The 25919-nt window shown below is 42.5% G+C and overlaps 3 protein-coding genes and 1 long non-coding RNA gene across 5 annotated transcripts; 3 read left to right on the top strand and 1 right to left on the bottom strand.

The window, feature by feature from the left end:
- The first annotated feature begins 4837 nt into the window (after positions 1-4837).
- kif11 (kinesin family member 11) lies at positions 4838-13699 on the top strand. 2 transcript variants are annotated; one of them, XM_053436720.1, is made up of 27 exons: positions 4838-5002; positions 5178-5259; positions 6279-6408; positions 6539-6636; positions 6853-6931; positions 7018-7203; positions 7474-7598; positions 7694-7784; positions 8072-8217; positions 8754-8850; positions 8965-9060; positions 9157-9245; positions 9418-9505; positions 9732-9805; positions 9890-10004; positions 10154-10225; positions 10496-10631; positions 10719-10891; positions 11125-11250; positions 11354-11509; positions 11783-11922; positions 12048-12208; positions 12301-12419; positions 12504-12726; positions 12841-13013; positions 13172-13282; positions 13412-13699. In XM_053436720.1, the coding sequence occupies exons 2-27, from the start codon at positions 5186-5188 to the stop codon at positions 13517-13519; spliced, it is 3186 nt and encodes a 1061-aa protein (XP_053292695.1). In that variant the 5' UTR covers positions 4838-5002; positions 5178-5185; the 3' UTR covers positions 13520-13699. The 2 variants fall into 2 exon arrangements, with proteins under 2 accessions (XP_053292695.1, XP_053292694.1); XM_053436719.1 differs by having other exon boundaries at positions 13409-13699.
- On the bottom strand, positions 8774-12405 carry LOC128453689 (uncharacterized). Its single transcript, XR_008341532.1, has 3 exons — positions 12016-12405; positions 9701-9911; positions 8774-8990 (listed from the first exon to the last, which is right to left on the bottom strand). It is a non-coding gene; the product is annotated as an uncharacterized LOC128453689 (long non-coding RNA).
- Positions 13700-17437: 3738 nt separating the features above from the next.
- On the top strand, positions 17438-20769 carry LOC128453688 (CD48 antigen). The gene has a single exon (XM_053436722.1). The coding sequence runs from the start codon at positions 17693-17695 to the stop codon at positions 18410-18412; it is 720 nt and encodes a 239-aa protein (XP_053292697.1). The 5' UTR covers positions 17438-17692; the 3' UTR covers positions 18413-20769.
- A 630-nt stretch (positions 20770-21399) lies between these two features.
- LOC128453687 (uncharacterized) lies at positions 21400-24651 on the top strand. Its single transcript, XM_053436721.1, has one exon. It carries the CDS (start codon positions 21794-21796, stop codon positions 22574-22576), a length of 783 nt encoding a protein of 260 aa, XP_053292696.1. The 5' UTR covers positions 21400-21793; the 3' UTR covers positions 22577-24651.
- The last annotated feature ends 1268 nt before the right edge of the window (positions 24652-25919 follow it).

The raw sequence follows: 25919 nt of genomic DNA, 5'->3' as shown, positions 1-25919 counted from the left end.
CTGAGGAAAACCTTAAGATTTAACTTGAGGTGTAATTCAATTATTTCACGTTAACCTGGTCAGACACGCAGTCGATGAATAAAACATCGTAAATCACTCCGATGTTTTTCTTGTTTGTTATTTCTGGAATAAAACTCTCGACGGGCCGGAGGGTGAGTTCTGGTTTAGAGGTTTTGGAGGTTTTGGAGGTTTCGGGGGACGATGACCTCACCGACAGTCGGTGGAAGCGATTGCATATTCATGGGAAATGTATTGACTGCTGAGTGTGGGATAATAGACAGACACATCAATGAGCCGCAGTGAATCCCTCCATCATTATCTGGGGGAGCAGAAAGTGTCGCGGGTTCCGGGCTGAGCTCGTCCACTGATCTCAGGATGATTAGCTTCAACATCACACATTTCATAAAGAACCACACGAAGAGTGAAGCTGCACTTTCTGTCGTTCTGATGCATGAATGAATGAAAACTATACGTGTGTCATGTCAGGTGATCAATAAATAGGAATCAAAGTAAAGGCTATAGAATAGAACATCAGAAACAACATGAATAATTTATTATCTTATTATCTTATATTAATTTATGTTGTACAACAATGGAAACAAGAATGACACCGCGACCATCTTTGGTTTACATGTTGGATTCATGTTTGAACTCAGTCACAGCAGGAAATCTCAGATATTTTTACTTTCTGCAGAAACGTTCAATTCAAAAAACAATATATACACTTAAATTAAATTTCATGGAGAAAATAAATTAGCCAAAGATCCAATGAAAGCTGCAGAGAACTTTTATTTTCAATGTAGATCTTTCTGCTGAATATTCTCTCGGTTTAAATAATCAATGAATCTTTTTGTTCTTATTGAAGCAGAATGTTTTCCAGAGCTTGATTGTTTTGCCCAAAGAACCAAGAGATATTTTCTGTTGGTGAATAAAAGCAGCAATGAGATGAAGATCTTTGAATCTTTATGTTTAATCAAATATTTACAATTTTGAATGTTTCTCTCAGAAACTCAAATCATTTGCATCTTTAAGAAACTGCTTGACGTTTGTGACATAGAATTTTATGATGAAAAGACCTGATTTCACTCACAGATATTTTAATGTAGTTAACTTGACATTATTCCTGCTCATGTACACAACACTACTGAATAGAACAAGGATTATTTCATGTAAAAGTTGATTATCAGACGACACATGGACAGAAATCAACTTTAAAACAAAGAAATACACTTTTCTCACTTGTATCTCATTTTTGTGACGTCACACAATGTGATTTGTTCTGTAAATTCATTATTTTCTTTGTAAAACTAAATATGAAACTTTAGATTCTCCCTCCTGGACGTCCCAGATAAGAAAAGTGGATTTACAACTCACTCTGATTTCCTTCTGCTCCTCCGTCAGGGGTCCCACCAAGACCACGTCCGCTGGGGCCTCCTCCTCCTCCTCGTTCCCCAAAGAGATGGACGGAGAAAGAGATCGAAAGAGAGGGAGAAAGAAAGAGAAAGAAAGAAAGAAATATGAAGGAGAAGGATCTTCAGCCGGAGGTGAACGAAACCTAAACCCTGTGCGACCGCAGAGTTACCCGCTCCTCTGGGTTTGTGGCTCGGCCCCGGAAAGGGTCATCGTCACCCGGGGTCTGAGTGGGCCGTCGATGACAAAAAGAGAGAGCGAGAGAGTGAGAGAGAGAGAGAGAGAGTGGGGGGGAGAAACAATACGATTGTTCCCACCTCACTTTGCTTCCACCCTCACAGTTAAAATTGTTATGGTAATGAAGTGGATTTTTCTCCGGACAGCAGAGAGATGTTTCTGTGACGGGACGTGGGAGGCCGGAGGTGTTCGGGTCAGCAGCAGAGCCCTGCCTCGTCCTGGAGCAAGGCAGCTGCTGCTCAGCACACCAGCACGACAGCAGGGATGGTGGTGATGATGATAAAGACGAAAACAGATCAGATTTCCCTCTGCAGCAGGGACCTAGGATGTTTGACTCGTGAAGTGAGAAGAGTGGATGTTTTCATCATGAGTGTCTCAAACATCAGGTCGTCTCCTGTGACCTTTGACCTCTCGTATCACCACAGTCACATTAAACTAGAGCAGCAGAAAAAAACATTGAGCAGCTTTAAGATATTTGACCTCTCACACCTCGGTTTTCTCTATTTCACTTTCTTTTCCTCGATTTGTCTCCTGCTCACTGCAGTTCGCTGCTACATCCACTCTTTAAAAACACCTTCAACTTTATTTTTAAAAGCCGTTTAGTCATTAAAAATCGTAATCACTGTTTCTCCTCGGTCCTCAGCAAACATATTAATATTTATTTCAGTGTTTCTGCTTTTGTTCATTTAAAAACATCATTTTTGATAACGTTTCCTGACAGATTTATTTTTATCACGTCGTCATCAATGCTGTAACGTCCCGATTTCTCTGAATGCATCACTAGTTTGATCCTTACTTTACTTTACCACCTCTGAAAGACGTGAACAGTGTTAGATGTGATTTTAAGATAAGATGTTTCAAGACTAGATCCTCACTCAGTAGAGCTCATACCTCCACCAACACTACATTCACTAGATCCAGATTGTTTTGAGATCCGCAACAAATTATACACACAATAAAAATATCAGTCCCCTAAGAACTCAAGATTCATTCATCATTCTCTGAGAAATCAGTGAAAATTTTAAAAGAATCTGACAATGTTAAAGAAAAAGAAAAAAGAAAATCAATGGATCTAAATCAAAATGTATTTCCAAGTCAGAAGTTTTTCCTGGTTCTAAGAGTTCCTGTAAAGGTTCCTCTGGGGATTGTTTGGCAGCTGAAAGGTGGTGGAGACCAAAAAAGTTGTTGCATCGACACGAATTAAACCTTGAGCATCTGAAGTTGGAAAATAAAAGTTTTGAATCTTATTTCGGGGGAAAGGTTGGGTTTTTATCTGACATGACACATATTCAACGATAAGATGAGACCTGCCTGTTCGGACTTTGAGCCTCTGTGAATTTCTGTGATGGTCGAAAGTCTCTTTTAAACAAAGGGCCCCTCGTTCTGCTGACTTAGCTTATTTACACTGAACCAAACAAAGACGCCATATTAACGCCGCCACTGTGTCGAGATATATCGTGACCACGTTGTAGAAGAGGACAGAACAATTGGTTCTTACCCTAAACCCCCCCCCATTACATGTTTGTATGTTAAATTACATGTTGGGATGTCAGACACAGAAATAACACAGAATAATTTAGAAACTGTAAAAGAGGCCGAGGCCACATTGTTACTGACATAACAAAAAGTGTGTGTGTGTGTGTGTGTGTGTGTTGGTGTGTGTGTGTGTGTGTGTATTTGTGCCTGTGTGTGTGTGTGTGTCTGTGAGTGTGTTAAAGGGGTTGCCAGAGCAGAAAGGGCAACCCCCTCCTCCTCATCAGGGCTGAGTGGGCGGACGGTCCAGATGGATTACTGCGGTCACCTCGTAAACCTGAAACACAGAAAGTGCACAGACATAAGAGATCATCTCATACTTTACTATTATTTGTTCGTTATTTAATTTGTCATCAGTGTTCAGGTTGAAATTTATTTAAATGTTTGTTCTGTGCCTTTGTGTGTTTTTTTTACATTTATTTGAACGTCAAACTGAAAAAAAAATGTTGAGAATTTGTGCTTTTTTCATTTGAATTATAAAACATATTTATTCATTTATTTATGTCATTATTTGTACGCTCTCTCTTCTGGATCCACAGGAACAAAATTATGTGAAACTCACAAGTTTGTGTGTTTTTATTTAGTAATTAATGGGAATTAAGAGTTTTCTCACCCTCAGTTTTATGCAGCAGATAAAAATGTTAAAATTGACAGAATCAATTAAAAGCACAGACACGAAGGAGAGGATTATTCTTAAATTAATTTAAGTGTCGAATATTTACAATATTTAATTAGACTTTAACACAAACAGTCAATAAAATACAAATAAATAAAAAGCAGAGTTTGGTTTATGATGATAATTCAGAGGCCAAAGAAAAGAGATGGATCTTCAGATGTGTTTCAGAGTTGTGAAAACAGAGGATCGATAATAATCATCAATAAATTGTCATTCAAAGGTTTTATAATACATCAAGTCATTTCAGCGACTGTGGTGTGAACTATTAATAATCAGTTTTGTTCAGGAGCAAAAGTTAAAGCTTGAGGAGGATTTTCAACAACATGGCAACGCAAACATTGTTCCATTGGTTTATAACTGATCTGTGAATTAAAAGATGTGATAATCATCAGTAAATATATTGATTCCTGCTGATAAATGGTTTCTGATCAGAGGGTACAGGAACGGAACAACCACATTTCCCAAGAAGCATCAGCAGGACGCAGAATAATAATAATAAAATAATGTTACGTCCAAGGAAATATATATTTATATTCGAATCTCAATAAAACAGAATTTACATTAATTTGAATCTGCTCTTTTTATCATTAAATCTTGCATAAGAATGAGTTTTGATTTGCTTCTTATATCATTTCACAGAATAAATAATATGTAAAGAATAGAATAAACGATAATAAATAAATAATATGTAGCGAACAGTACATGTTAAATTTTAAATACAAAAATAATAAATAATAAATTCCTTGTAGAGAATAGTCCATTTTTAATATTAGATATAAAAATAATAAACCAACACACATTAAACAGTTTTCGGAACAGTGTCGCCACCTGTCGGCCAAAAACATGTTTTTTTTACTGCTTCAACCTCCCGTGATGCTCCGCGGTGCCACCGTCACGTGCGCATCCTGACCAATAGCGTAATTTGTTTGTCCGTTACTCCTCTACTATTGGCCGGTGTAAATTTAAAAGTACAGTTTGAACACAGTGCGTGTCGGGAGGATTGTGAGCGCCACAGAAGCGAAGTGTGAGCTGCGGGAGAAAAGAAAAACACACGCAGAAGATATATATATATATATCTGTATATTACGCGTTTTATTCACGGACACTTTGTTAAAAAAGAGGCCGATAAGGGAAGGACGCGAGCGGGTGAGTTCCTCCGAGTTGCCGCGGGTCTGTGGGTGTTAGCCGGCGGAAGCTAACGAAGCTAGCGTCTCGCTCCATCACATTGAGCGAGAGGCGAGTTTTTAAAAACGCTAACGGGTCGTTTGAACCGGGGAACGCGGCTAAAAGTGCGTGATCGTTGTGTGTTTCTCTGGAGCAGAACCAAACATGGCGTCGCACAACCTGAGCGGATTGAAGCGAGACGAGAAGGGACGAAACATCCAGGTCGTTGTCAGATGCAGGTAAATGCACTTTGTAATGTCCTCTGCGTTAACTTCATCTGTGTGTGTCCGCTGCGACCTGACAGGTGGTGTGTGTGTCCGTCTGTCTCTGTGTGTGTGTGTGTTTGTTTGTGTGGTTTGTAAAGAGCCGTGTTAAAGTGTAGTGGTTCAGGATGATGCTCGAGCAAGTGGGAAAAACTTTATTTCCCGTTAGAAATGGTTCAAATAGAGTGAGTGGAGTGGAGTGACGTGAGTGACAAACACACACAGAGGAGGTTTAACACAAAATTAAAGTTTCTTGTGTAAAATCACAATCTAGGGAGCAGAAGCCAGATGAAATTAATAATAATAATAATTCTGACATTTATTATCATCATTATCGACTGCTGTGAAAACGATTGTCTTGATGTCACTGAGGTTTCACTCATAGTTGATCTTCCTCTGGTTTATAAACTGTTTTCTGTCCTGTTGGACATTTTAATCTTGATATTAAAGTTTACAGTCGCTCAGACTTATTCCACCGACAGGATCAAGATCTGTTTTAATCTGTGTTTTGTCACTGACATGAGAGTTTGTAAAGCCTGTGTGTCATTAACATGTTTAATTTGGTCTCAGTGATTATATAATGAATAAAGGGCAGTGAAAGTTTGAGGCATATATTTGGTGATAACGCAAAATTACCGCTTTAGGACGGAGCAATAAAACAATATCAATAATTATTTCAAAAAGATTTTCATCAAAAACAATATAACAAAAAGTTGAATATATTGGTTATGCATTGTATAAACACAGTGAGGGTAATAAAATCAGAATAAAAGGTAAAAAAAATTAATAGTAATGAACAGAAATGTTACACACAGCATCACAGAACTGACAGACAAATACTTCTCAAACCCGGCAGCTTCTGATGCAGATTTGTTTCTTACTCCTGTTTTGTTCTGTTTGAATTTTAATCTACATCAGACTTCACCTTGGATAAACCTGAAATCCTGTTGTGTGTGTTTGTCAGATCAGTCCTCACTGCTTGGTTCTGCTTTCAGGCCGTTCAACACAATGGAGCGGAAGTCGTCCCACGGCGTCATCGACTGCGATCAGAACAGGAAGGAGGTGCTGGTGAAGACGGGAGGGATGAACGACAAGTCAGCTCGAAAGACCTACACGTTCGACATGGTGAGTGGATGAAGTGTTAGAAACATCACGTAAAGTCCCAATTTACCTGAACCTGATGTGTCCACTGAGGATCATTACATAATTTCTGCCTTTTCTTTTTCTTTTTTAAATTGAATTATTCCGTGCTCAGGTGTTTGGTCCGGCAGCGAAGCAGATCGACGTGTACCGGAGCGTCGTGTGTCCCATTCTGGACGAAGTCATCATGGGATACAACTGCACCGTGTTTGCGTAAGTTTGTTTTGAATTGTTCAGTAAAGGCATGAATGTGTTACTACTACAGCAAGGTGAACATAGTTGTGGACGTTATTACAACAACAGACCAGTGATGTGATCAAATCTAATCCTTTTGTACTGGAAACATTTATTTGTTTCTTTTTGGAGTCAAATATTTAGATTTTTCATAATGGGATTTGTTGAGAGATTATTTCCTCTGCTGTGGTTCAGCTACGGTCAGACAGGAACAGGAAAGACGTTCACCATGGAGGGCGAGAGGAGTCCGGACGAGCAGTTCACCTGGGAGGAGGTGAGTTCACATCTCCTGCGTACGATTTCTAAAAGAGGTCTTTAAACACAGAATGGATCGAGTGAACGTCTCCTCTGCGTTGTTAGGATCCTCTGGCCGGCATCATCCCCCGGACGCTGCACCAGATCTTCGAGAAACTTTCTGAGAACGGCACCGAATTCTCCGTCAAGGTCTCGCTGCTGGAGATCTACAACGAGGAGCTGTTCGACCTGCTCAGTCCCAGCGAAGACGTCACCGAGCGGCTGCAGCTGTTCGACGACCCGCGCAACAAGGTGACCAACGACAGAGAGGGAGACATTGAACTGCTGTTTGTCTGTGGAGCGTTTTCCTTTTTGCTCTGAGTGATCTTTGGTGTTTCAGGTAGAGAAAATTACCCCAGAGACACAGGATTCAACCTGGAACGTGGCTCTTTAGTTTCAAAGAGACTTAAATTTGGATAAAACATTTTTATTCAATTAAAATGTCCCTGCAGCCCAAACAGGGATGCTGCTGCTGTTCATGTGATTTCTGTCCTGACCCCTGTGTTGTGTTGTGTATCTCAGCGTGGCGTGGTGGTGAAGGGCCTGGAGGATGTGACGGTCCACAACAAAGATGAAGTCTATCAGATCCTGGAGAGAGGATCCGCCAAGAGGAGGACGGCCTCGACTCTGATGAACGCCTACTCCAGGTCAGCGTCAGCAAACAACTGTGGACGGTATTTAATCACCTCGGATGCTTGTGTCGCGTTCACACTTCTTTCTTTTTTTTTGTGTGTCTGCGCAGTCGCTCCCACTCCGTCTTCTCCGTCACCATCCACATGAAGGAGATCACTCTGGAAGGAGAGGAGCTGGTGAAGATCGGGAAACTCAACCTGGTATAAATCCTTCATGTTTGATAAAAGAGGTTTACCATGTAAATTAATAAGTTTCATTTCAAATCTCTCAGTAAAACCTTACAATTCAGGAAGTCTCTGAAAGAGCTTCTGTGATTACTTTATCATACATTGGATTTGTAGATTCAAGAATATCGACAACATCCTGCGGATTATCAAACAGTTAAACACCTGTTACCCTCACACACACACACACACACACACACACACGTCTTTTCAATGGTTACATTTCTAAGAGCTCCTCCTCACTAACCGTCCGCCCTCTGCAGGTGGACCTCGCCGGCAGCGAGAACATCGGGCGCTCGGGCGCGGTGGACAAGCGAGCTCGCGAGGCCGGAAACATCAACCAGTCTCTGCTGACGCTGGGCCGAGTGATCACCGCGCTGGTGGAGAAGAGGCCGCACGTCCCGTACAGGTAACAGCTGGTAACAAGCACAGGGTTGTTTTATGTTGTGTGAACGCAAGAAGACTAAATGATGAAAACAACACAAATGTGCATTTACACATTTCTATTCCTTTGTTTGTCTTCGTTCCTTCGTTTTTTAATATTGGATAAGAAAAACTAAAACCACAAATCTTCACATTGGAGAGATTAGAGCCAGAGGGTTTCTGACAATCAGTCAGAACTATTGAAGGGATAATTTGTTGTTTTTTGGAAACCAAACTTTTTTGGTTTTCCTGCAGGAGTTTAGATGAATAGTATAAATAATAAGAAGCTCCTTAGCTTAGCATGAAGACTGGAAACTGTCAGAGGTCGAACCAAATTAATATATGAGCAGCTTTGATGTCAACAAGAGAACGTGTTTTCATTTAATTTTTTTATTTAATACAAAAAACTGACCAGTTGTGGCTTCTTGTTCAAGGTGTAAAAAAGGTTTTGGTGGGGAAAAAAATTAGACTATGTTCCTAAACCATATGTTTATATCTGAAACCTCTCTTCTGTTCTAACAGAGAGTCCAAGCTGACCAGGATCCTGCAGGACTCGCTGGGAGGACGGACAAAGACGTCCATCATTGCCACCGTGTCGCCTTCATCCAGCAACCTGGAAGTATGTCCTGCTGTCTCTGCACATCTGTTTGATCATTCATAACGTCACACTGCTCCAGAACAGTCTCCTCCTCGGCCTGAGCTCGTGTTCACCAGTGTGATTCTCTCTGTGCAGGAGACGCTGAGCACACTGGAGTACGCCTGCAGGGCCAAGAACATCATGAACAAACCTGAGGTCAACCAGAAACTCACCAAGAGGACGCTCATCAAGGTAGACCAGCTCGGAGACTTTGTACGAGTGTGAGATTATGTCAAGCTCAACTATTAACACAGGTGTAACTTCTCATCGGCCTGTGTCTGTGTTCAGGAGTACACGGAGGAGATCGAACGTCTGAAGCGTGACCTGGCCACCACTCGAGACAAGAACGGAGTTTACCTGTCCTCAGAAAACTTTGAGTAGGTCACAGGTGGTGTTCCTTGTACTGGACAACATCCTTTATCTCTCTCACAGCTGCTGAGTTCAGAGCTGCTTCTCTGTAACTGCAGCTTCACATGTATTTAATCCATAGAATGTGTTTGAAATGGTGTTCCCTCATATAATTTATTTCTTGTGTGTGTTTTATTTCAGGAGCATGAAGAGTCAGATCACCTCTCACGAGGAGCAGATAGTAGAGTACACAGACCGGATCTGTGCCATGGAGGAGGAGCTAAAGAAGGTGATGAGACTTTTACCACGTGTTTACATTGTGTTCTAATAATCCTGACTTCAGTGTTGCAGCAGCGACGTGTGATGAGGCAACGGTTATATTAATTTATATATATCACGTTGTAGATGCTGCGAGAGAGAAAAAAAAGAGAAATGCTTCCATTTCGCTAAAACTTGTGTCATGAATCATCAGAGCATCACGTACAAGTCGTGCTCACACGTTTTCTCCTCTGCAGGCGACGGAGCTGTTCACAGACAGTAGAACCAGACTGGAGCAGTGCTCCGTGGACCTGGACCAGAAGCAGCAGAGGTGAGGCGTCGCTGTACGAGAGCAGCATCCAGCTGGGAAATCAGCAGCTTGTGAAACTGAAGTGTCGTGTACGTCTCTTTTCAGGCTGGAGGAAACAAACCGTTACCTGCAGGAGACCAAAGAGAAGCTGAGTCAGGAGGAGTTCATCTGCTCGGAGCTCAGCTCAGTCCAGGAAACCCTGTACGCCACCGCTGACCAGGTACGAACACGCATCACTGAAGCTACTGTAGCACAGGTTTTAACCATGCTCAAAGATAGAATCTGATCAATGTGAGTGAGATCTCTTTTTATATTTCTCTTCTTTTTAACTGTTGTCGTCGTTGTGCTTTTGTGGTTCCACTTGTTCAGCTGCTGACGACGGTGGACGCCAGCACCAGCGACGTGTCCGGTCTCCACGACAAACTGGACAGGAAGACAAAGGTCAAACACAAGACACTCAAATCACTCAACTGCTTGTTACACTGAATATTATGGAGAAGATTCACAGTCCTGCAGTTTCAAGGACGATTATTCTCATTTTGTTTAAATAGTTGATGAATTGACAATTTATTTCGCCCCTTAACTGAATAGTCATTTATAATTTCCCCTTAATTAACTCAACACCGCTTCCCTTCTTCTCCACTGCCCTACGTTTTTCACATGATGTCCTCCTGACCTGAGATGTTGACGCTCTTGATTTCTAAATGTCAGGTGGAGCACCACAACCGGCAGATCCAGCAGACCTTCTCTCAGCGTATAGACGGAGCTTTCAGCAGCATGCAGAGCTGCGTTCAGCAGCATGGAACCAAACACCACGACATGATGAGCAGCTACTCGCACGCCATCGGTGAGACCCGAGAGCTCTGCTCACAGTGTAGTGTCCCAGAACAGTCGCACAACTCGTCTCTGACCCTCCACCCTGTCTCCTGCTCAGATGGTTTACTTGTGATGAACGAGGCTGTGCTGGAAGGAGCTCTGACCACCGTGGAGTCCTTCGTGGGCAGCGTGGGGCCGCTGGTGGCCGAGGGCGTGGCTCGCTGTCAGGAGAAGGTGCAGCAGCAGGAGGCGCTGTGTCTGCAGGACAAAGACAGTCTGCTGCAGATGCTGGTGAGAAACAGACTAACTACTCTGACGGTTAATGTGTTTATCTGAGTATTAACTCATTTATGGTCATAACGATTCTGAAACGCTAGTTGTCCTCAGGTTGTATCTGTTTGACAATTCATAACGTCGCACTGCTCCAGAACAGTTTCCTCCTCTGCCTGAGCTGGTGTTCATCAGTGTGTTTCCAGCTTTTCCCTGATGTGAGTTTTTCAGCTTGTTCTCTTGTGTGACTGCAGGAGGAGCATCGACAGGACATGGAGGAGGTGTTGGTGGTTCGGACTCTGATGGGCTTATCAGCCGTGAAGGAGCTCAGTGACACTCTGAGGGCGTCTGTGGAGGCGCAGCGAGCTCTGGCCGACAAGGTGAGAACATAAATGTGTTCTGATGTCTAATTGATCAAATATCTCAATGAAATCCAATTTGAGAGGTCTCCTGTTGTAACCCTCTTTGTTTTCACGCTCTCAGGTGGAGGAGATGAAGGAGATGGGGGTGTTCTTCAGCGGCCTGGTTCGGGAGCTGGGGGGGCTGCGGGAGGCCGCTGTCCAGGGTCTAAGCTCCGTGCAGACAGAGCACCAGCTGCTTGAGGACAATATCAGACGAGCGCAGGAGAAACACCAGACGGTAAGATCTCTCCACACTGGTGACACGCAGCAGGAAGTGTCTGTCACAGTTGGTGCACTTCCCTCAGAGTGTAGTTCTGCCTCTTTCTTCAGACTTAGGATGTTCTAAGCTTTTGCAAGACATTCATTTGACACGGCAACTTCCTCAAAAAAAACATTGTTGAGAAATAAAGAAGAGTATAGTTTGTCATGTTTCTAAAGGTTTGATTCTATCGCTGACAAACCTTTTTGTAACGTGAGTAAAAACTGACGTAACTGTGTTTCACTCCATCAGAATATGAAGCAGACCATCCAGTGTCTGCAAGACCAGCTCAACCTGCTGACCCTGGAGACCCAGAGCGACTACACTGATCTGTGCACGTCCTCCAGAGCGCTGCTCAAACCTCTGCAGAACCTCCAGCAGAGCATCAGAACGTGAGTCACACACAAGAAGGTTTCCCCTTCTATCCAACTACTACAAAACGAAATCATCAGACCTAGAGAAGGAAATTCTAACATTTGTTTTACCTTTTCATTTATGTCACGTCCTCGTCCTACAGCGGCTGCAGCACAGTGGAGCATCAGGCCTCGACCCAGGCGGACCTCCTCTGCTCCACCTCCTTATCCCTCGCCTCCTCACTGCGTCTCAGCGCTGACGAGAGTCAACAGACGCTGGAGGAGATGACGGGCTGCTGCTCCCACCTCCACAACTCTGTGTCTGGTACGACAAACCGATCGTTCCCTCATGTGAACTCACAACCTGCAGGATGCTCAGGGTGAGTTGGTGTTAATGGTGTTGATGTGTGGCTGCAGGTCTGGTGGAACGTAACGTCCAGTGGAGCTCCGGAGCCAGGGAGCATGCAGAGACACGAGCCATGGAACATCTCACCCTGATGAGACAGAGCGTCACTGAAGCTCAGAACCTGCGGCAGGTAAGAAAAAAAGTCACCATCGGAGAAACATCACCTGGAAGATTCCACATCTTGAAATTTAACCATAATGGAATCCTCCTCCAGAGCGTTGATACGCGCTGCACCAAACAGCTGCACAAAGCCAAGGAGGAGCTGTCGTGTCGGCAGCAGGAGGTGAAGCGAGTTCTCGTGGCCGTGCAGGAGCAGAACTCCTCAGACAGGATTGTTCTTGACGAGCAGCAGGCGGAGCTACGCGACCACGTGGAGACGAGCCAACAGCTGGTTTATGGTTTCCTGCAGGACGAGCTGCAGCAGGATGTTCCCACCGGTAAAACCTTCAACCACCATCTGTTTCTGCTGTCATGTTTGGTTTTGTCCCAAAATCAAATCCACCCTGTGCCCATCTGAAAGAAATTAAAACCGGCTCCGTTATCTCCTTCAGGTGCCACCCCTCAGCGGCGGCAGTTTTCGTATCCCAAGCAGCTGGTGAAGTCTCAGAGCCGTGGCGAGCTCCTGGAGAGCCTGAGGAGGCAGCAGGAGGAGCTGCTCACAGCCATGGAGGAGGACGAGGAGGAGGAGCTCGAAGAAGAGGACAGACTCAGCCAGGTGGAACGTGTAAGTTCTCCTTTTTCCTCCTCAGTGACGGTTACTCGTCTGCATAGATGGCGATTCCTCATGTAATCGGCTTCACGTGACCTCAGTTAAAACTCGACGGCTTCATTTCACTGTGTTTGTTGTTGGTTTTTAACGCTGCTCCTCTTGGTTCCATCCAGGACTCTCTGGAGGACGAGCTGAGCACTTGTAACGAAAGCTTAGCCACGGAGCCGTCATTCGTGGACGAGAACCTCGTCTTCAACGAGAGTAAACGTCTTCCCTTCTTCAAGGTGAGCAGCGAGAACGTTTATTAAAACCAAAGGCTGAAACATGTCTGCTTGTTTGGGGAGGAGTTACATTTTTATTTCTGCAGATGATTAAAAACTGATGACTGTTTTTTTCCTGTTGCCCAACAACAGAAGGGCGGTAAGAAGGAAATGAGGATCCAAGGCCGACAGAAGGTGTTAGAAGCCGAAGCTGCGTTGACGCCGCAGAAATCCAGACTCCCGCTCCGCTGCCAGAACTAAAACCGTTTTAACTTTATTCTTTTAAACAATGTTGTCATCGGTAAACTCTTTCAAATATTAATCTTTTTGTCTTTTTAAACATTACGATGCTGTGTCGTAAACTGTCTCTTGTTGTAGCACCGTGATTGTCCCGACATTTTCAAGTTGCTTGTAAAAATAAAGAGATTTATACTTGTTTTATTCCTTTTGTTTGTTTTTTCAACTAAGATAATTAAGTCTGAGCGAGTTACGGGTACGCTTCTGTTTAATTGTAAATAAACATGTTCCCATAAGTGAACCCAAAGTGTCTTGATTGCTCATAAACCACACCTCCTACATGTTAGCAGATTGGAAAACAAAAACAATTTGACACTAAATGTTTGTCAAATGTTTTTTTGTCATTTCACTTGTGAAGCAGGAGGTTGTTGGGTTATTTACAGTCTCTCTAACAGCTCAAGTTCAGGTACATTGTGCTGGGACACTGAAAAGCTGCATGAAAGACGGACATGTTTAACCTCAGTTCAGTTTCTTCACAGGAAGTAGGGACGCACAATTCTGTGTATATATTGACTCAAAAATAGACCCTTTTTATATTTATTTGTCGGAAATTATAGCCGATTTTAAAAGTCTGATAAACACAGCGTGCCTGGTCGCGCTTATGACATCATACATCAGTAGCTGTCCATACCACCGTGATGTGTTTGCGTTGGAGCTGAGGGCTGCGTCTGTGTCTGCGTGTTGTGTACTTTCTGAGAGTGACTATAAGATTGCCATTTGCAACAAATGTGCAAAGGTTCCGAGAGGGAAAATGCAAAAAAGGTGACAGCTGCCTCCAAACAGTGGCATCGAAGACACCTTCCCTTCCATACCAGGGGCAGCTTCTGTTGACACCACAACTGCCTCTATGAGCGACTGCTGCCACGATTAGAGCTTGCTCTTAATGTCCCATGGGCCTCAGGCTTCAGTCCAGTGAGTATGGTTAGTTTGACGGCTCGTTGGCTGCATAATGATTTCAATATAAAAAAAAGTAATTTATATGCAATATACTTGATAGTATTTATGTTACATGAAGGCTAAATTATAAAGAAACCGTCCTTACTCATGCACTAAAAGGGCATAAGCTATCCTCAACCTTTTTCCATTTCTTTATTGAGCAAAATATTCCATGTGCTTTGATCTTTTTTTAATTAGGCTTTCAGTTCTATGACAGATGCATCAGACCCAGTTGATCTATTCTCATTTTTCTGCCGCAGCTCAGGAAGGAAACAAAGAGTAGAGGGAGTTAATTTCAGTGAAACAGTTCCCCTCTACACAGACCATGAATATGATACATAAAGTACTTTTCAAATTGGAGAAGTTCAATGACTTTACTGCTTATGATTCGAAGGGAAGCTGAAGATTGGACACTGAACAGATGCTTTCAGGTGGTTCACTGGTTTCTGAAAATATCAGCATGTGTGAATAACAGAGAGCTGGATCTTCTTTCTGTGTTAACATGTTCCGCCCTATGACTTCAACCTAAATAGCTTCCCTCTTATTCATGATTTTTGTATGATAACCACACCCGAGGTGGTGTGTCTGTGTATGTGTGTGTGTGTGTGTGGGGGGGGCCGCTCTGACCCTTCTTCTGATTGGCTCAACATGATACTCACCAGACTCGGCCAATCAGAGGCAAGGTATGGAAACGAGACTCACGAGAGGCTTCCTTTTTACTTTCGGGGTTTATTCTCGGTCTGCAGAAACCAACAGGTTTCGTCACGGACCCTTCGTCCATTATATATACAGACTATAGTTTAATCTCGGTCCGTCTGAAACTTGAGTCGAAGGAATAGAATCGTCTTAAAACTCTGAACTCTAAATAAATGTGCTGTGATATGTATTTTAATGAATCGAATTTAAATCAGGCACAGGCACGAAGAGCTGAGGAACCATCGGACGAATGACATAAAGGACTCAATGTTGACATGTGACATCATCAGTGTAACAAGTCACCAGGATTAAGAATGGAATATTCTATTAGCAATGTGTTTCAACATTATAATCATATTATTGTCTTATTCTGAATAAGGCCATAATCAATGTATTGGTGTTGTTAACTAATGTTTCTTCATTTTATCAATTGTTATCCTTCACTCGAGGCCGAATAATTGAGTTTATTTTTAAAAGCGCAGGTTGTCGTGAGTCAGAATAATTTTTCTGATATTTTTCCCACAATATGCACGTAAAGGGGCAATGTCAAACATTAAGACGCATGTGTGTGATTAAATACAACAACCAATTAATAAACCGAACTATGTTGACATATCTATGTTTCTCTGTATCTTGTGACTTTATTTTACCTGTATCCTATGAATAATTTCAGCTGCATAGTCCATATAATCAGTAATGCACAATACAAAGAATAAACTGTCACTGTAACCTGTGTAACTAAAAACATGTTTACGTCAGTTGGTTCCTCAAACAAACTGCGAGTCAGACGGGTGCTCAGGAAAGAGAGAGGACGTGCCAGAGCTAATACAAAGAGGTGCTTCATAAAACATGGTGAGAAATAGATATGAAATCCTCCTCTATGTTTAATCTGCTGTGTCCGTCCACTGTGGCAAGCTCCCTGTTTGCCAAGGCCACAGTAGTTGGACCCCTGGTCGGTTGAGTTTTCCCTTACAAGTGATGTGCTTGCAAAAAACTGCACTTTGAGGAAACAGTATACATCTGGCCAATAACTGAATTCCCTCAAGAAAAAGAACCGCCTCTGTGCTGCACCCTGTTTATTTATAAATACTGTGGACTTAGGATGAAGGGGGCTTCTTCTCGACATGATCCAGTGAACCTGGTGACGTGTCCAGCAGAACCCAAGAGACTCTCTGTAAGTATATCATTGTTTTACAATAAATGTTCAATTTCCAAAACTTCATGTATAAGTGTCTAATTATTCCTTCTCAAATCCTGGATCAACAAACACGCTTGTCCAATCGCCGGAGGCGAGGTCAAGTTTAGTGCCTGGCGACGACAGAACTATCACCATGTTTTATGCACTGACTGATTCTATGTATTTAAAGTTAATCCCTGTCTGCTGTGAAAAACCACTTCCTCTCTTAACAAAGTGGAAATCTGTTATGAAAACTTCAATTGTGTCCGTGTAATTGATGGTTTCACACATTTTAAATGTTTGAAGCTGTAGAGTTGTGTGCCTTGAAATTAAATTAATTTTGTTTTGATAGTATAAAATGTAGATTTGTGTTTATTTCAATCCAAACCATTTATTCATATATGTTGTAAATTTCACGACTGTTTGCTGTCCTGGCTCCTGGAATGAGCTCCCCAATGACCTCAGGACAGCAGGAGGTCTAAACATCTTCCACCGCAAACTAGAAACGACTATACCTTGAAAGTGTTTAAACTAACAATTCAGTAGCACTTAAATTTAAATTTCCCACGGGATTAATAAAGTATCTATCTATCCATCTATCTAAATGACACTTACTTATAGCACTTTGCAGTTTGGCTTATTTGAAGAAATAGTGTTTTCTTGATTCTTGTTGTTCTGGGTTTGTACCCTCAGGGTTGATGAAAGCATCAGCTAAATGAAAGGTAATGTAAGAATGTGTCGATCTTCGCTCAACGCGGCCATGTACAGTGGAGCTGCCCGCCTACCCACTCTGTATATGCTTCATCAACAAACACTGGGCACACACACACAACCCCACACACACACACACACACACACACACACACACACACACACACACACACACACACACACACACACACACACACACACACACACACACACACACACACACACACACACACACACACACACACACACACACACACACACACAGTTAATTGTTAAGAGTGTCAGTTAATTCTTGAGTTGTGTGTTGTTGCTTATTGTGAAGGGCACGGCCGGCTTCCGGTGTCTGGTCGGAACCTCCTGCCTGCACCAGGTTCATCTCAGGACCCTGCTTCTTATTCCCATAGATATTCCAACCAATCAGACAGGAAGCCACAAGTGTTGGCCAATCAGAAAAAGGATAGAAAACAGACACGCTAAATGCTCCTTTTTTACTTCCGGTTTATTCTCGGTCCATCTGAAAACTGACCATCAGGACCATGGATGATCAGGACCCGGGGGTTTCGACGCTGGGCGGAGAAGGGCGGTGTCAGTGTAAAAAAAGGTTCTGAGTCGCGGACATGGATGGACACTCGAGTTCCGGGCCCGTCACGGTGCTGCTGCTCGCCGCCCTCACGAGCTCCGCGCTGGGCCAAAGTCCACTGTACTTCGAGGAGGGAAAACCCCTGGTCCTGACTCCTCCGAAGCACAAAGACGTCATCACCAGCGTCGTGTGGACCCACAACACGAGCCTGGTGGTGGAGTGGAGGAATAATGAGCTGGAGTTCTACAGGTCGTTTAAAGGACGGACCGAGCTGGACCAGAGCACCGCACAACTGACCGTCCACAATGCCACGCAAAGCGACGCGGGGGAATACACGGTGGAGATCAACAACCGGCAGCAGAGTCAAGTGTACACGGCTAAAGTGATCAAGAGGGTGACCAAGCCCAAGGTGGTGGTGAGGACTCTGACATGCGGCCCCACATCCAGCAAATGTAACTTCACCTGTCAGGGAGACTCGGCCGGGGCTCAGCCCCTCACCTACAGCTGGAAGAAGGACTCAGGTGAGTGGGAGCCGGAGCAGCAGAGCATGGACCTCTTCTTCAATGACACGAAGACGAAGCGTGTAAAACAGATCTCGTGCAGGATGAAGAACCCAATCAATGAAGAGGAGAGCGACCCTCTTTATAACCCAATGTACAACAAGGGACTTTTGTCTCAAGGCGAGCTGGCTGCAGTTATCTGCTCCCCCATCATTGTTGTGGTCTTGGCTGGACTTGGACTGTTAATCGACCCCTGAATGAAAAGCCAAACTAGAGAGATTTACATTCCTCCAACAAGGCCATCAGTCTGTCTCACTATGAAACACAGAGACTGAATCTTCAAGGGCAGTCAAAGTCTCTAGTGTAGCAGAAAGAGATGAAAGTTCTCTTAATCAACCCCTGAATGAAGACCAAGGCCATCAGTCTGCCTCACTATGAAACACCGAGCGGAAGAAAAAAATCCAAGATTCGCCCCAAAATGAATTGAGCTCTTTCTTAAGTCGTGCCCCCGCCCTCCTCTAAACTTCACAGGACTCTGTTCAGTGGTTTCTTCGTGTTTCTGCTAAGGAGCAAACGCAGGCAAAACCACGACCTCCGTCCAGCTGATGAAGCTCCAGCATCACATCTGGTCTCCGGTGCCTTGAACAACTCGACTGTTCATCCCTGAATTCACAACAGTAGAGCTTAGGGCAGAAGCTGAGACATTTTATAATCTCACTATATTGTCCCTTATTTATTTTTTTGAGCTACCACCTCTGTACAGGCTGTAGCTGTATGGTATTAAAAATATGAGATGGGTGAGAAAAATAATTCAGTTACTGCCCGTCTCAATTCATACTATCAAAGTGGTGGAAGAAATTATGCATTTTTTTTTAACCAAACTATTAAAAACAGTCCAGAAATATTATTTAACTATGTTATGTAAAGTCAGGATATCAAAATGAAATTGAGCTGCTTTCAGACCTTTACTAAACTGATATTCAGATGAAATGTTCTGGAAGTTCTGTATGTGAGAACAAATGTCTGAGCCAGTGTCTCCCTGCAGCCTCCGAGTAAAATGTCTTCACATGCTTCAACTTGTGAATTCATATCTTAGCAGACACGTTTCCATGGACACCAATATTCTGACCTTAACCAGAATAAGACAATCAGAATAAGGCACTGCATGTAAAGGGCATGTTCTGATGAATTGAGCCTGAATGAGATCATACTCAGACTAATCAATTATCAAACTAAGAACTATGGAGTATTCTGACTTTAGTCTCATTATGTTTATGTGTTAATCTCATTATAATGTCCCATTGGAGGTTTCAATGCATTTCTTGTCATGGACATGCAACAGTTACCAACTAATCATATGTGTCCTGGATTTGAGTGTAAACAAGTTGTAAATACAGAGGAGTTGAAAGTTTGTTAAAACCAAACAGAAAACTCTCAGACGGGTAAATGACAGTATCAGGAATTAAATAATTCCAGTGTGGAGTTTTAAAATTCTAGTGGGAATGTCAGACGAATGACATAGTGGACTCAATGTTGACATGTGACATCATCAGTGTAACAAGTCACCAAGATTATGAATGGAATATTCTATTAGCAATGTGTTTCAACATTATATTCATATTATTGTCTTATTCTGAATAAGGCCATAGTCAATGTTTTGGTGTCCATGTAGATGCAATTGCTAATATTATAACTTCCTAAATATTTGTTGATGGAGTATTATTGTGATGGAAACTGGAATGAGTAATTCTAAGTTGTACATCTGAGTAAATGATCTTCATTACCTTCCACCGCTGATAGGCGTTGGACTAGTGGCAGAAAGTTTGACTATGGACAGAAAATCCGACGTGGTCTCTGGTTTGACTCCAACAAAAAAAAAAAACATACCTGGACGGACAACACCTGGATTTGTTCCCCACTGTCAAAGTTCCTACCCCACCCCACTGTCTAAGTGCCCCTGAGCAAGGCACCTTATTCCCCTAATACCTGCTCCCCGGGGCGCCGTGCATGGCTGCCCACTGCTCTGTGTGTCCTCCTGTGTTCACCAGTCATAGCAGAGAACAAATTTCCCCCCTTGCATGTCGTGTGTGTGTGTGTGCATGTGTGTGGGACTAATAAAAGTATCTTGTATCTTACGACTATGACTGAACCGTGTAAACTGAAGGATAAAGTAGTTGATGGCTTATTATGTGCAATCTTATGTATGTTGTTAACTAATGTTTCTTCATTTTATCAATTTTTATCCTTCACTCGAGGCAGAAGAATTGAGCTTATTTTTAAAAGCGCAGGTTGTCGTGAGTCAGAATCATTTTTCTGATATTTTCCCCACAATATCCACATACAAGGTCAATGTGAAACATTAAGACACCTTTGTGTGTTTTAAATTCAACAACTAAGTCATTATCTAACTATTACCATGTTTTATGCACTGACTGCTTCTGTGTATTTAAAGTTAATCCCTGTCGTCTCTGAAAAACATCTTCCTCTCTTAACAAAATGGAAATCTGTTACGGAAACTTCCATTTTGTCTTTTATCTATAGTTTCTCACATTTTAAATGTTTGAAGCTGTAGAGTTGTGTGCCTTGAAATAAAATTAATTTTGTTGTGATAGAATTAATTGTAGATTTGTGTTTATTTCAATTAAACCCATTTATTCATATATGTTGTAAATGTCACAACTGTTTGCTGCCCTGGCTCCTAAATGGTGGAATGAGCTCACGAATGACATCAGGACAGCAGGAGGTCTAAACATCTTCCACCGCAAACTAGAAACCCACCTGATACGACTATACCTTGAATAAGTGTTTAAACTAACAATTCAGTAGCACTTAAATGACACTTACTTATAGCACTTTGTAGTTTGGCTTGTTTGAAGAAATAGTACTTCTTTGATTCTTGTTGTTCTGGGTTTGTACCCTCATGGTTGAAAGCACTTACTTTGAGTCACTTTGGATAAAAGCTTCAGCTAAATGAAAGGTAATGTAAGAATGTGTTGATCTTCGCTTAACGAGGCTATGTACAGTGGAGCTGCCCGCCTAGCCCCTCTGTATATGCTTCATCCACAAACACTGGTCACAAACACACATACACACACTCAGTTAATTCCTGAGTTGTGTGTTATGACTTGTTGTGAAGGGCACGGCCGGCTTCCGGTGTCTGTCTGGTTGAAACAGCCTGCCTCTGCACCCCGTTCATTTTAGGACCATAGGACCCTGCCTCTTATTCCAACCATAGATTCCAACCAATCAGACAGGAAGCCACAAGTGTTGGCCAATCAGAGGCCGGGTAGGAAACAGTCAAGCGAGAAGCTTATTTTTTCTTCCGGGTTAATCTCGGTCCGTCTGAAAACTGACTGAGTCGTAGAAATAGAATCGTCTCTAAAGTCTAAACTCTGGATAATGTGCTGTGATATATATATTTTAACTGAATGGGAATTTAAATCAGGCACAGGCACGAAGAGCTGAAGGACCATCAGGACGTGGGGGTTTCGACACTCGGCGGAGAAGGGCGGTGCCGTTCTAAATAAAGTCTCTATTTCGTCTTGTTCAGCGGAAAGAGACCCAGGGAGTGTCCGCCTCACAGCTCGTGTTCGGAGGCGTATATGAAGTTTGAGTCACTCCGGTTCTGAGTCGCGAACATGGATGGACACTCGAGGTTCGGGCCCGTCAAGGTGCTGCTTCTCGCCGCCCTCACGAGCTCCGCGCTGGGCCAAAGTTTACTGTACATCGAGGAGGGAAAACCCCTGGTCCTGACTCCTCCGAAGCAAGGATCTGTCATCACCAGCGTCGAGTGGACCCACAACACGAACCTGGTGGTGGAGTGGAGGAATAATGTTCTGGAGTTCTACAGGTCGTTTAAAGGACGGACCGAACTGGACAAGAGCACCGCACAACTGACCGTCAACAGCGCCACGCAAAGCGACGGGGGAGATTACAAGGTGGAGATCAACAACCAGCAGCTGAGTCAAGTGTACACGGTTAGAGTGATCAAGAGGGTGACCAAGCCCTCGGTGGTGGTGAGGACCCCGTCATGCGGCCCCACTTCCAGCAACTGTAACTTCACCTGTCAGGGAGACTCCACCGGGACTCAGCCCCTCACCTACAGCTGGAGGAAGGACTCAGGTGACCCGGATGAGCGAGGTGAGTGGGAGCTGGGGCCGCAGACCATGAACCTCCTCCTCGATGACGTGAAGACGAAGCATGTAAAACAGATCTCCTGCAGAATGAAGAACCTTGTCAGCGAAGAGGAGAGCGACCGTCTTGATAACCCAATGTACCCGAAGGACAAGGGGTCTTCAGGCGGGCTGGCTGCAGCTATCATCGTCCCGATCCTTCTGGTCTCGGGACTTTGTGCGGGATTTGGATATTGGAAGCGAGAAGATATCAAGAAAGGGTTCTGTGCAGATTCAGGGGCTATTTAGTGGAGGTCTGGAGTTCTGCTTTAAGTGAAAGAGATGGAAGTCCATCTGTTAAATGACCCCTGAATGAAAAGCCAAACTAGACAGGTTTACATTCCTCCACCAAGGCCATCAGTCTGCCTCACTATGAAACACAGAGCAGAAGAAAAAATGCTAGATTTTACCCCAAAATGAATTGAGCTCTTCCTTAAGTCGTGCCCCCGCCCTCCTCTAAACTTCACAGGACTCTGTTCAGTGGTTTCTTCGTGTTTCTGCTAAGGAGCAAACGCAGGTAAAACCACGACCTCCGTCCAGCTGATGAAGCTCCAGCATCACATCGGGTCTCCGGTGCTTTTAACAAATCATCTATTCATCCCTGAATTCTTCCTGTTGCAGAGGACTTTTTAGTTTTTTTAATATAAAATCACAACAGCAGAGCTGAGGGCAGAAGCTAAGACATTTTATAATCTGACTATATTGTCTATTTTTTAAGCAACCACCTGTGTACAGGCTTTAGCTGCATGGTCTTAAAATTATGAGCTGGGTGAGAAAAATTATTCAGTAACTGCCCGTCTCAATTCATAGTATCAAAGTGGTGGAAGAAATTATGCTTTTTTTAAATCAAGAAGGGGAAAACAACAGTTTAGAAATATAATTTAACTATTATATGTAAAGTCAGGGAATCTAAATGAACTTGAGCTGCTTTCAGACCTTCACTTAACTGATATTCAGATGAAATATTCCGGAAGTTCTGTATGTGAGAACAAATGTCTGAGCCAGTGTCTCCCTGCAGCCTCTGAGTAAAATGTATTCAAAAATAATTTTATATGAAATGTTGATGTGTGAGGAAGAGTTAATTTTAATGACATCACATGCTTCAGCTTGTGAATTCATATCTTAGCAGACACGTTTCCATGGACACCCATATTCTGACCTTTACCAGAATAAGACAATCAGAATAAGGCACTGCATGTAAAGGGCATGTTCTGATGAATTGAGCCTGAATGAGATCATACTCAGACTAATCAATTATCAAACTAAGAACTATTGAGTATTCTGCCTTTAGCCTCATTATGTTTATGTGTTAATCTCATTATAATGTCCCATTGGAGGTTTCACAGCATTTTGTGTCATCGACATGCAACAGTTACCAACTGATGACAACATGTGTCCTAGATTTGAATGTAAACAAGATTAAAAAATATAGAGCATTTTAAAGTTTGTTAAAACCAGACAGAAAACTCTCAGAAGGGTAAATTACAGAATCGGGCATTAAATAATTCCAGTGTGGAGTTTTAAAATTCTAGTGGGAATGTCAGACGAATGACATAATGGACTCAATCTTGACATGTGACATCATCAGTGTAACAAGTCACCAGGATTATGAATGGAATATTATATTAGCAACGAGTGTCAACATTATATTCATATTATTGTCCTATTCTGAATAAGGCCAATAGTTAATGTTTTGTTGTTCATGTAAACGCAAGTAGCAATATAATAACTTCCTAATTGATATGTTGATGGAGTAATCAGATTATTATTGTGATGGAAACTGGAATGAGTAATTCAAAGTTGACCTCCTGAGTAAATGATCTTCATTACCTTCCACCGCTGCACAACTATGACTGAACCATGTAAATTGAAGGTCAAAAGAGTTCCTGGCTTATTATGTGCAATCTTCTGTATGTTGTTAACTGTTTCTTCCTTTTATCAATTTGTATCCTTCACTCAAGGCAGAATAATTGAATGTATTTTTTTAAACACAGCTTGTAGTGAGTCAGAATAATTTTCTGATTATTTTTCCAACAATATGCACGTACAGGGTCAATGTGAAACATTAAGACGCATGTGTGTGATTAAATTCAACAACCAAGTCATTATCTAACTAATACCATGTTTTATGCACTGACTGCTTCTGTGTATTTAAAGTTAATCCCTCTCTGCTCTGAAAAACATCTTCCTCTCTTAACAAAATGGAAATCTGTTACGGAAACTTCCATTTTGTCTTTGTTATTTATAGTTTCTCGCATTTTAAATGTTTGAAGCTGTGGAGTTGTGTGCCTTGAAATTAAATTTATTTAGTTGATAGTATAAAATGTAGATTTGTGTTTATTTCAATCGAACCCATTTATTCATTTATGTTGTAAATGTCACGACTGTTTGCTGTCCTGGCTCCTAAATGGTGGAATGAGCTCCCCAATGACATCAGGAAATCAGAAGGTCTATACATCTTCCACCGCAAACTAGAAACACCTGATACGACAATACCTTGAATAAGTGTTTAAACTAACAATTCAGTAGCACTTAAATGACACTTACTTATAGCAATTTGTAGTTTGGCTTTCTTGAAGAAATAGTACTTTCTTGATTCTTGTTGTTCTGGGTTTGTACCCTCATGGTTGAAAGCACTTACTGTGAGTCACTTTGGATGAGAGCATCAGCTAAATGAAAGGTAATGTAAGATGTGTCGATCTTCGCTTAACGTGAGAGGTTTCAGGACTTACACGGGGTCGCCCATGCCTCCTTATCTTTTCAACACTAGATCTCTTTCCCGCCCTGTACACACCTGTTCCTCAGGCTCCCTGCACCACTTTCAACTGGTCAAACTGCTGCTCAGGTCATCACCACTTCAAGAAAACATGATCATAGAACTCCTCGCCCTTTGCACTCATCAACTGTGGAACATGTTCTGACAAGTGGGTCTGACATCTTCTGGAGCTGAAGCAGCAGCAGGAGGTTGTCCGGGTCCGACTCGTTCACAGCAACATGTGGGAAACTTCATTAGGAGGCTGCAGGAAAAGTTCCAGAAAATGTCAAGAACAACTTGACCCAGACTTCAGGTCTGAAAACAGAGACAGTGATGTTTAGTCAAACTCCTTTATTTTTACAAATGAACTCAGTTTAATTTACAGTTAAGTTCTATTGTTTATCCAGGTTGTTGCTCTGCAGTCTGTCAGAGATCAGCTGTTCTTCTCTGGCTTCAGCTCTGAGGTCCAACTCCTCTCATCTGAAAGAGCTGGATCAAGCTAATAGAGCTGATTTAAAATAATCATAATAATGTTATGATTAATGTTATCTGATACATGAAAAGGTCTTAGTCTAAATAGGTCTGTAGTTCCAATTCCGTATGCATGCTTATTATGAGGGAATTATTTTGACCCGGACTAGAATGTGAGGGCATGAAATATGAACAGTATGAACGGGTCAATGCGCACAATGTACAAATAAACTTACCCAGTGATATAATATAAAACAGAGCGGGACAGGCTGATGAATGCATCGATCATAATGTTATGATCAGTGTTGAAATTGTGGAGTCATGTGTAGTAGAAAAATTAACTAAATATGCTTAACAAACTATTTT

Source organism: Pleuronectes platessa, chromosome 12 (assembly GCF_947347685.1).
Source record: "Pleuronectes platessa chromosome 12, fPlePla1.1, whole genome shotgun sequence".
NCBI classification, from domain to species: Eukaryota; Metazoa; Chordata; class Actinopteri; order Pleuronectiformes; family Pleuronectidae; genus Pleuronectes; species Pleuronectes platessa.
This window is presented reverse-complemented; position numbering and strand designations above follow the sequence as displayed.

Coding starts and splice junctions, on each gene's coding strand:
- LOC128453687 (XM_053436721.1), top strand. CDS start 21,794: ATGGATGGACACTCGAGGTTCGGGCCCGTCAAGGTGCTGCTTCTCGCC.
- kif11 (XM_053436719.1), top strand. CDS start 5,186: ATGGCGTCGCACAACCTGAGCGGATTGAAGCGAGACGAGAAGGGACGA. Junction 9,061..9,156: donor CCAAGAGGACGCTCATCAAG/GTAGACCAGCTC, acceptor GTCTGTGTTCAG/GAGTACACGGAGGAGATCGA. Junction 11,510..11,782: donor CGCAGGAGAAACACCAGACG/GTAAGATCTCTC, acceptor TCACTCCATCAG/AATATGAAGCAGACCATCCA.
- LOC128453688 (XM_053436722.1), top strand. CDS start 17,693: ATGGATGGACACTCGAGTTCCGGGCCCGTCACGGTGCTGCTGCTCGCC.